Genomic DNA, 12,005 nt, shown 5'->3' with positions numbered 1-12,005 from the left:
TTGCAAGTGTCTCATCCTGCCTTTTTATTTTACTAAAAACTCCTGTCCTGCCTATTTTTTCAAATTTCATCCTAGCCCCCCCCTAAAAATCAAATGGTAGCTCCCTAAGGCAAATACTACTGCTTCTGTAAGTCTTGCCAGTTGGGTCTTGCAGTTGTCACGGTGAAAGATTGTTTTCTGCGCTATGGCACCTCAAAACATGGAATAGGTCAACAATGACGGAATACAGATTGTGTGGTCTTGCTATGTTACACATACACAGAAGTGACAATGTTGGCAATATTGAAGGTATAGAATTCCGAAGTGCTCAAGAGATGGGATTCATCCGGTCACAGAAAAATCGCCTTGGTATTTGATAAAACTTAACCAAATAAAACTTTCAGTATAAACAAACAGTATTACTTTATATTAATTTGAATTTTATGATCAAAATTATGAGTAATAAATTACATGTGAATTTTCAGTTTAAGGTTTGTAAATTGTGTCTGTAAGGTGAAGTTAAAATAGCTCGTTTGTTAAGTTCGTAAATGAATTGTTTCACTAAAACTTAGTAAAAATGGCTTGTGAAGTCATAAAGCAGTATAGAGCGTAAACAAATCTTACTTTACACATAATCTTACTCTGAATTATAAAATTGAGAATGAAAATACGGAATGTGTCAAAGAGACAACAACCCGACCATAGAGCAGACAACTGTACTCAATATTTTAAGGCGCTTAATTATTGAAATGTAACAAAATTCTAACAAGTGGTGGATTCTGGAGAGGTACATTGCATACAGGGAAAAAAACCGGGAAAACATTTTTTTTTGTTTAAAAAGGGTCAAAAAATTTATCTCCACTGAATCATCATGCATTTACTCAATCTCTTCTGAATCATCATGCGCTCACTCAATCATCACGAACTCGCTCAATCTCCTCTATATCATCAAAAACTCGCTCAATCTCACTTAAATCATCATGCACTCACTCGATCTCTTCTAAATCATCAAACAATCACTTAATTTCCTCTAAACAACAATTATTCGCTCAATCTCCTCTAAATCACCAAACACTCTCTCAATCTCCTTTGAATCGTCATGCACTCGCCCAGTCTCCTCTGAACTCACTAGATCTCCTCTAAATTATCATGAACTCGCTCAATCTCATTTAATTCATCCAGCACTCGCTCAATTTCCTCTATACAACAATTATTCGCTCAATCTACTCTAAATCACCAAAAAACTCTCTCAATCTCCTTTGAATCGTCATGCACTCGCCCAGTCTCCTCTGAATCATCATTCACTCACTCAATAATAATAATATCTTTATTTAAAGAAAGTAACTCTTTTGGATTAAACCAATTTTCAATAAGGCTCTCTAAATATAATGTTAACAGTATGCATAAAACATAATTTATCTACTATTACACACATGTAAACAATAGACGTATATAAAGTAATATAACAACAACAACAGCAACACCTATGGTATACATTGTGGCTTAACTAATAAATCTAACACTTTTAAAAATAAAATGACTTGTAAGAGTTTTTGAATTATTGAGTTATTGAGCAAACTGGATCTAGACAGTGGCATGTCCTCTGCCTGACTGATCATCAGACAGAGAACAGGTCAATGTCTGGTTCCAGTTTGCAATTAACCTACACTACCATGGTAAGTACCTCCGTGGGATAGTGCATATACACGATTCTCACAGGACCACTGGCTGGGGCAACTGATCAAAACTTAAGTCGTATATTTCAAAAGCAAATAAGTAACATCTGTTAAAAAACAACAAATGAGCGACACACTATAGGTTCTTGTAAAACTCACAACAAAAGGAAAAAAAAACCCCACAAACATAAAGTAGATTCTTTTTTTTTAACACAACATTAGGAACATATAGGGAGCAATTTCCAGTAGGAAAGCCGTCCTTAAAAACCCCACAGAAGAAGAGGTTTTGAATGCAGATCTCCCGTGAATCATCATGCACTCACTCAATCTCCTCTAAATCATCAAGCACTCGCTAAATCTCCTCTAAATCAACAATCACTCGCTCAATCTCCTCTAAATCATCATGCACTCACTCAATCTCCTTTGAACCATCATGCACTCACTCACTCAGTCTCCTCTGAATCATCATGCACTCACTCAGTCTCCTCTGAATCACCATGCAATCATTCAATATCCTCTGAATCCACATGTTCTCACTCAATCTCCTCTGAATCATCATGCACTCACTCAATCTTCTCTGAATCCACATGTTCTCACTCAATCTCCTCTGAATCATCATGCACTCACTCAATTTCCTTTAATTCATCATGAACTCACTCCATCTCCTTGATCATGCACTCAATCAATCTCATCTAAATCACCATGTACTTGCGCAATTTCCTTTGAATCAACATGAATTCACTCAATCTTCTCTGAATCATCATGCCTCACTAAATCGCCACTGAATCATCAAACAACCACTCAATATCCCTAGACTCATCATGTACTCACTCAATTTCTTTCATCATCGCTCACTCAATCACATCTGAATCACCATGCACTTACGCAATTTCCTTTGAATCATCATGCACTCGACCAATCTTCTCTTTAAATCATCAAGCACTCACTCAATCTCCACTGAATCATCATGCACTCACCCAATCTCCTTTGAATAATCAGGCACTCGATTAATCTCCACTAAATAGTTACAATCACTCAATCTTCACTGACTCATCATGCACTCGATCAATCTCTTCTGAATCATCATGCGCTCACTCAATACCTCTGAATCACCAAGCACTCACTCAATCTTCTCTGAATCATATCACTCAACTTCTTCTGAATCATCATGCACTCATTCAATCTCATCTGAATCAGCATGTACTCACTCAATCTCCTCTGAATCACCATGCACTCACTTAATCTCCTTTGAATCATCATGCACTTACTCAATATCCTCTAAATCATCATGCACTCACTCAATCTCCTCTGAACCATCATGCACTCACTCAATTACCTTTGAATCATCATGTACTCACTCAATCTCATTTGATCATCATGCACTCACTCAATCTCCTTGATCATGCACTCACTCAATCTCATCTGAATCACCATGTACTTGCGCAATTTCCTTTGAATCACCATGCACTCACTCAATCTCATCTGAATCAACATGCACTCACTCTATCTCCTTTGAATAATCAGGCACTCGATTAATCTCCACTAAATAGTTACAATCACTCGATCTCAACTGACTCATCATGCACTCGATCAATTTCTTCTGAATCACCAAGCTCTTGTTCAATCACCTCTGAATCATCCATGCGCTCACTCAATTTCCTCTGACTCATCATGCACTCACTCAATCTCCTCTGAACCATCATGCGCTTACTCAATCTCCTCTGAATCACCGCCAAGCATTCACTCAATCTCCTCTGAATCATCTCACTCAACTTCTTCTTAATCATTATGCGCTCATTCAATATCCTAGCTCTGAATCATCATGCACTCACTCAATATCCTCTGAATCATCATGCACTCATTCAATCTCATCTGAATCATCATGCACTCACTCAATCTCCTCTGAACCATCATGCACTCATTCAATATCCTCTGAAACATCATGCACGCACTCATTATATTCTGAACCATCATGCACTCACTCAATATCCTCTGAATCATCATGCACTCACTCAATATCCTCTGACTATTATGCACTCACCCAATATCCTCTGAATCATCAAGCACTCACTAAATATCCTCTGAATCATCATGCACTCACTCAATATCCTCTGACTATTATGCACTCACCCAATATCCTCTGAATCATCATGCACGCACTCAGTATACTCTGAACCATCATGTACTCACTAAATATCCTCTGAATCATCATGTACTCACTAAATATCCTCTGAATCATCATGCACTCACTTAATCTCCTCTGAACCATCATGCACTCATTCAATATCCTCTGAAACATCATGCACTCACTAAATATCCTCTGACCATCATGCACTCACTCAATATCTTCTGAATCATCATGCACACACTCAATATCCTCTGAACCATCATGTACTTACTCAATCTCCCCTGAATCATCATGCACTCACTCAATCTCCTCTGAATCATCATGCACTCACTCAATCTCCTCTGAATCATCATGCACTCACTCAATCTCCTCTGAACCATTATGCACTTATTCAATATCCTCTGAAACATCATGGACTCACTAAATATCCTCTGAATCATCATGCACTCACTCATTATCCTCTGACCATCATGCACTCACTCAATATCTTCTGAATCATCATGCACACACTCAATATCCTCTGAACCATCATGTACTTACTCAATCTCCCCTGAATCATCATGCACTCACTCAATCTCCTCTGAATCATCATGCACTCACTCAATCTCCTCTGAATCATCATGCACTCACTCAATCTCCTCTGAACCATTATGCACTTATTCAATATCCTCTGAAACATCATGGAGTCACTAAATATCCTCCGAATCATCATGCACTCACTCATTATCCTCTGAATCATCATGTACTTACTCAATATCCTCTGAATCATCATGTACTCACTCATTATCCTCTGAATCATTATGTACTCACTCAATATCCTCTGAATCATCATGCAATCACTCAATATCCTCTAAATCATCATGCCCTCACTTAATCTTCTCTGAACCACCATGCCCTCACTCAATCTTCTCTGAATCATCATGCAATCACTCAATATACTCTGAATCATCATGCACTCACTCAATCTCCTCTGAATCATCATGCACTCACTCAATCTTCTCTGAATCATCATGCACTCACCCAATCTCCTCTGAATCATTTTGAAAAAAATATGCCTACGAGAATTTATCTACATGTTGTGGTTTTTATAAGATGTATTATACCCCATGCTTTATTTGGTCCAGAATGAAGACACTTATGCATATGTCGAATACATGTATTTAACATACTATTGTGGTAAAGAGTTGTTTAACTGTGTTTTGAGTTTTTATTACAATGTCATGTTGATTAATATTAATATTAAGGTCAGGTTGCTGGATTATTTGAGCTGTTAATCATGTTAACTGACATAGAAAGAAGTTGTTTTATTCTAGTTGGATCAGCCCAGAACCTGTCTACCTTACTGGAACATCTGAGACCAGCCTGTTTTTGATGAGTTCATATTGTGTTTTCTTTTAATCTTTAGTTGTCTATGTAGTGTTTTTGTGACCATTGTTTGTCTTTTTATCTCTTTATTCCTTTACCATGGTACTGCTTCTCTTCAACTTCCTAATTTTGATATCCTTTATGTATCTGCCACCTCTTATTTTTTTACAAGATCAGAGCAGTCACTATTAAACTTAATTATATGATCAACTTCTTGTTTATTGTCGTCTCAGAGCAGTGTTACACTTTTAATAATAGGATCAAAAGTTTAATGACCGGTGGCTGATTAATGTCTAGTGTCAAATTAAGCACAAATTCAGGAAGAGAATACTGTATAGCGGGATATTTTCGTGGGGTGCAAATTTTCACTTATTTTCGCGGTTAGAACAAAATCGCCAAAATAAATTCCGCCAAATTAAAGGTGTACTAACAAAGGTATGAATTATCCGCCAAAATATTTCGTATACCTTGTTCAATGAAAATCGCGAAATTTTACACCCGCGAAAATAACCCGCTATACGGTATGTTGATGTTATATGATTATTAACCCTGCTTTGTACAACACTACCACACTAATCCAGATTTTTAACGTCCTAGTTCACTAGGCAAGAGTCCCCAGAAGACAAGTAACCTAAATGGACACATTTTTCTGTCTCCAAAGGGCCCAATCTTTGGTCTTACTCCTTAATGTCACATGCTTAGTGGAGATACATCAAATACCCTTTTAAAGTCTTTTGGCATGAAATAATGAAATGAAAGGATGGAGTTTCAAATTGTGTCTTATACGGCTACATCCTGGTGATTTGAAACTATATTTCAGTGTATGTAGAGGTGCTATATATGTCTTGTACGTACATCCTGGCTATTTGGAACTATATTTCAGTGTATGTAGAGGTGCTATATATGTCTTCTACGTACATCCTGGCTATTTGGAACTATATTTCAGTGTATGTAGAGGTGCTATATATGTCTTGTACGTACATCCTGGCTATTTGGAACTATATTTCAGTGTATGTAGAGGTGCTATATATGTCTTGTACGTACATCCTGGCTATTTGGAACTATATTTCAGTGTATGTAGAGGTGCTATATATGTCTTCTACGTACATCCTGGCTATTTGGAACTATATTTCAGTGTATGTAGAGGTGCTATATATGTCTTCTACGTACATCCTGGCTATTTGGAACTATATTTCAGTGTATGTAGAGGTGCTATATATGTCTTCTACGTACATCCTGGCTATTTGGAACTATATTTCAGTGTATGTAGAGGTGCTGTATATGTCTTCTACGTACATCCTGGCTATTTGGAACTATATTTCAGTGTATGTAGAGGTGCTATATATGTCTTCTACGTACATCCTGGCTATTTGGAACTATATTTCAGTGTATTTAGAGATTTTGTGTCCAATACTGCTACATCCTGGTGATTTGGAGTTATATTTCAGTGTATGTAGAGGTGCTATATATGTCTTGTACGTACATCCTGGCTATTTGGAACTATATTTCAGTGTATTTAGAGATTTTGTGTCTTATCTTGCTACATCCTGGTGATTTGGAGTTATATTTCAGTGTATGCAACAAATGGAAGTTTTTAACGAACTTGACTGGCTATACAGCCCTTGCACAGTTGGTCAGTGTATGTAGAGAAGTTTGTGTCTTATATTGCTAAAGCCTGGTGATTTAGAACTATATTTCAGTGTATGAAGGGACGTTTGTGTCTTACACGTCTACCTCCTGGTGATGCCATAGGAAAGAGTTGAAAATAAAACACCAATCTCTCCAAAAACTACAGACTGACAATTATTTTCTTTTATTCTTTTAATGTTTATCATTTAGAAATAAACTGTTTCTAGATTTCAAATGAACATTTTTTATAACAAAATGCACATGTAGCAGAGATGGAACTACTGAAATCAAGTTATTAAAGATCAATTTATTTATTTGTTTTCCAATCAAAGGATTAAGCTTAATCGGGCTCATTGCTCACTGTGGATAGGTAAAATTTTAAAATAAACACTATTTGTAACATTTACTACCATTTTTTTAAATCCACTATATGTGCTTTGATATTTCCCCCTTTTCTTTTTTAGAGAATTAAAATGCAAATAGATCTACTTGTAGATCTTAAAGTAAGAGAATCTTTTTAAGTAATTTGCATAAAAATAATTTTAAAGCGATACACATATTTCACCAAAAAAATGTGACTCAAAATTATTTTTTAATAGATTTTGTAATCATAATGAAGAATAAACACAATCTTGATCTTTTATTTGTTTCAGTGCAAACTAGAAATACACTGGTTCCATTCAAGATGGTGTTCTGTGGGAATGGGTCATCTTGTTTAAAGAATTTGTATGAATTACAATCAACAATTATATATATTACATAGAAAATAAGATTGCAATTGGATTTCATTCATCATTGAAATAAACTTACATCTAATGAAAATATACAACATATAAACACTTAGTCTATAAATAAACTAATACTGTCAATGCAAATGGAATTCTTCAATATGTACACATGTCATGTGACTTTGATAATGTTTTGCCGTTAAATGCATTTGAATCTAACAGTTAGTTCTGATCCTCAATGATATAGATGCCAGTGATCATGGAACACATCCTTGTGGAGGACTGACACCACTTTGTTTGCACATGCCATTTAATTGCACCTTGTCATATTTATATAATGCCTTGTTATGAAAATTACAACACTTAAGTATATCACTGCATTAATATATATTCCATTTAATAAACTTTCCAACCTTTTCCTTCCATTATCAAAGTGGATAAATATTAGCTATATCTTTCACTTTGTTCCAAAAGTTTGGAGTTGTCATTCTTCATAAACCAATCATTATTCTAACATTAACATATTTTGTGATTCATAAAGCTGCAAAGTTTCACCTTATATCAATGCAATAAAAACTATCATTTGAATTAATGTCTGTTTTGCCTAATAAAGATGAAACTTGCCTCCTTCATTTTGAGAGAGAAACATATTTTTTTTATTAAACATCCATTTTGTTTTGTTATTCTCTCTAATCCACTTAATCACACATGGAACAAACTTTAATTTTTTGAGGCAAACTGGTTCCTCTCCACAGTTTTAAAGTCACTATCTTTTATCTCAATGTGGTGGCAGGGGACCATATCTCTCTCTTTCTAATTGAATCTGTCTTTGAATGGCCTCATGCTGAGCAGCTTGTGCTGATAACTGAAAGGAAATAAGTATCCTTTATTAGACAATCATACATGAGTCATGCATATCAATTCATTATTTTCAAAAAGTTAAGGTGTTTCGAGTTTTAATATTCAGTAGTATTTACTATTAATTTTTGCTGCTACCACTCTCCCTTTTTTCAATTGCCCTTTAGTATTCCTTCTTCTATTTCTTTTTTGTATCCCCTTTTCTATTTCCTTTTGGTATCCCATTTTCTATTGCTTTTAGGTATCCCCTTTTCTATTTCTTTTTGGTATCCCCTTTTTTTATTTTCTTTTATTGTATACCCTTCTCTATTTCTTTTAGGTATCCCCTTTTCTATTTCCTTTTGGTATCCCCTTTTCTATTTCTTTTTGGTACCCCCTTTTCTATTTCTTTTTGGTATCCCCTTTTCTATTTTCTTTTGGTATCCCCTTTTCTATTTACTTTTGGTATCCCCTTTTCTATTTTCTTATAGTATCTCCTTTTCTATTTTATTTTAGTATCCCTTTTTCTATTTTTTTTTGGTAACGTTTCTCAGCTGCAATATTTTTTATTATGTGTCCCTTTAAAATGTTTTGTGTGATCTTTGGGGTATTATGACCTTTAGTTGCATCCTTCATAATCATGCAGCCTCTATTGTCATAGCTTGGTGCCATAAAGGGTAATGACTGAATGTAAGTGTTATTGGAGACAGAAAACTTATTTATTTAAAAATAATAAAACAACAATGTTCCAATGTTCCCACATTTCACATATTTTATTTATCGAAGATATATTGGCAATAACTGATAAAAGCAGCACCCTTTTTTTGTTTTATAAAACTTTTTATAAATATATTAAGAGATATGAAGGCTTTAGAGTAAATGCAAAGAGATTTCGGTTATAACATTTTCAAGGGGAATATCTTGCTTAAAATATTTGATCAGCACTGATTTTCAATCTTGTGCAAGATATTGCTGATATAAATCTATGAAATATGTTTTATTAAAATCAGGGAAGAATTGTACATATCAAGAGCGCTAACAAGACTGGAGACTGACATTATTTTTATCCCCCCATAAAGCATTGCACAGAGGACAAATAATGTGAAGATGTGGTATGATTGCCAATGAGACAAATCTCCACCAGAGACCAAATGATAAAGAAGTTAGCAACTAAAGGTCACTGTACGGCCTTAACCCATACCGCATAGCTGTTTGATGCTGACTTTAAATACCAGTCGGACAAGGATGACTAATAAAAATGAAAAGAATAATGTTTAGAAAGTCAATTATAATGTATGAAAAAATAAAACAAAAGTTTGGCTTTGTTGCTAATAATTGACTTTCAATTTAGCGTGCATTTATCCTAAATATAAAAAAAAAATAAGAGTATTAGTACACATGTACAATATAGATAAAGTATCAAGAAAATTAAGAAAAGATATTTTTTTTCCCCTTGTGCAGTTTGTTTTCTTCAAAACCATGTTCATGTAATATCAAAGGGAAATAATCAAATATTTAAAATCCAAAAAAACATATGATTTCAAGATAAAGATAGATAAATGATTAAAATTCTGTGTCCTTTAATTTATAAATATTATTATTAAGGCAGCCACCATATGGACAACAGTAGCATAAATTAATTGTTAATTCAACTTGAACAAAGTAAACTCAGTGGTAGAAGTGCAATTGTCAGGAAAGTATCCAGAACTAAGTCGAACAGGGGGGAATCCAGTCATTTGAAGAAAAAAAAAAAGGGGGGGGGTTGGTGTTCCAACTGTATGTCTGCATTCAAATGTTTTGATCGTCCAAAAAAAAGGGCGTTCCAACCCCCAGAACCCTCCCCCTGGATCAGCCACAGTCAAATCAATTGTGAGAATAGAGCTTGTCCAGAAGGTATCCAGAACGTAGTCAAATTCTGATTGAGAATGGAGCTTGTCAGGAAGGTATCCATTACTAAGTCAAATCCTGATTGAGATTGGACCTTGTCAGGAGGTATATTGTCCCAAGTCAGTGTGAGAATTGAACCAAAAGACAGACAGGCTAATAGATAGACAGATAACAATTCAATCACTTTTTATGGAATAGAGACATAAAATATAAGATAAAACAAGATTTAAAATTCTCATTTCATTTACAAAACTCAAAAGGAAAAATAACTCCTTTGAAATAAAACTATAAAATGTGAGAATACTAAAGGGAAATAACTCCATTGAAATAAAACTATAAAATATGAGAATACTAACCTGATGAGCAAATGCCGGGTCATATGCCCTTCTGTAGAGATCACTTTGTAACATTTCTTGTTCCCTGTTTGAAAGGAGTCCAGCATGTGGAGGAAGACCGTGTACCAGTGGGGAGGGCAGTGACACAGGTGTATTGGATCCTGGTAAACCACCTCCTAGTGGGTCAGCTCCTAATAAATATAACAATAAGATATCAGTATATACAACAGTAGGTAAACTAATAATAAATATAACAGTAAGGTATCAGTATATATTACAGACATGGGGCAATATACTAGAACAACAATAAAATGTATGTGTAATAATGTAAATTCAGGAATCATTGCATGCATTTATAATGGAAAAATAAGTAATCTCCAAAATGCAAGTTATTGTTGTGATACTCAAGAAGTCCCATTTTTCGTATAGATAAAAAACCCAATAATTTCTGAATTTACTGTAACTATACCAAGGGGAGACACAATAAAAGTCATTTGTTTAGAATTTGAAAGTGTCTTACTGATAAATACATTTTTTTTAATTTTGAAGACATTATGCAATGTTTTGAATTCTATGTTGTTTCTTGATTTTGATCAGTCTACTTGTCTCATGCCATCTCCTGTTTTAATGTCTGTTGTATAGAAATATCATTCATATCATGCTTTCTTTCAAATTAACATTTTTTAAAACTTCATTTACCAAATAAACAGTACCAATTTTACTGTACCAGATGCACATTTCAACAATTAATGTCTCTTCAATGAAGGTTTAGTCAAGATATTTGAAAATCCAAAATCTAATACAAACATGTAATAATATGATCAGATTTTAATCTCTCCTCAACTGTTCTAAGGAGAAATGTTCACAATAAATGAATAATGTTATATGAAAACAATTTAAGAGAACTACATACTGTGGATTCATATCTATTTGTGGGGGATTAGTTTTTTATGGATTTCGAAGGCATAGGTAAAAGTGAATCAAAATTTTACGTCTTCATCAAAATAGCAATTTTATAAGCTGTTGATCTTTTGAAAGCTGTTAATGCTGGTGTTAATTTATACAGGCTGGTAAGCATAAACTTTCAAAATCATAAAATCCAAGTATAAACAATCATAATTTTTCCTTAATCCATGAAAATAAATAAATTAATCCACAGTATATATCATATCATCTCTATGACAATTTGTATGGAACAGTTGAGATGCATATAAGTAAAATAAATGTATAGTTTAAATTGATGATGACAGTATACTGTAACCTCAATATTTTATCTAAACAAAAGAAACAATTAATTTAATGGCATAAAACTGTTTTACACAAAATGTCTAAAAATAGTTCAGGATTTTTTTTTCTAAAAATAGTTACAGTATACTGTCATGTGATCTGCCTCACTAATGTGGGTCACAAATCAATGTACAGTTTTAATGCCAACAAGCAA

At 34.2% G+C, this 12,005-nt stretch overlaps 1 protein-coding gene across 6 annotated transcripts in view; it reads right to left on the bottom strand.

Moving 5' to 3' along the window:
- Positions 1 to 7,402: 7,402 nt before the first annotated feature.
- The window catches only part of LOC134692807 (arginine-glutamic acid dipeptide repeats protein-like), an 83,404-nt gene continuing 78,801 nt past the window's right edge, over positions 7,403 to 12,005 (bottom strand). For all 6 annotated transcript variants that reach the window (XM_063553369.1, XM_063553371.1, XM_063553370.1 and 3 more), the window contains 2 exons: positions 10,586 to 10,755; positions 7,403 to 8,370 (listed from right to left, as the gene is read on the bottom strand). In XM_063553369.1, the coding sequence (XP_063409439.1) occupies positions 8,284 to 8,370; positions 10,586 to 10,755 (257 nt within the window). In that variant the 3' untranslated portion in view covers positions 7,403 to 8,283. The remainder of the gene's footprint in view (positions 8,371 to 10,585; positions 10,756 to 12,005) is intronic.

The sequence above is a fragment of the Mytilus trossulus genome, chromosome 12 (assembly GCF_036588685.1).
Source record: "Mytilus trossulus isolate FHL-02 chromosome 12, PNRI_Mtr1.1.1.hap1, whole genome shotgun sequence".
Classification (NCBI taxonomy): Eukaryota; Metazoa; Mollusca; class Bivalvia; order Mytilida; family Mytilidae; genus Mytilus; species Mytilus trossulus.
This window is presented reverse-complemented; position numbering and strand designations above follow the sequence as displayed.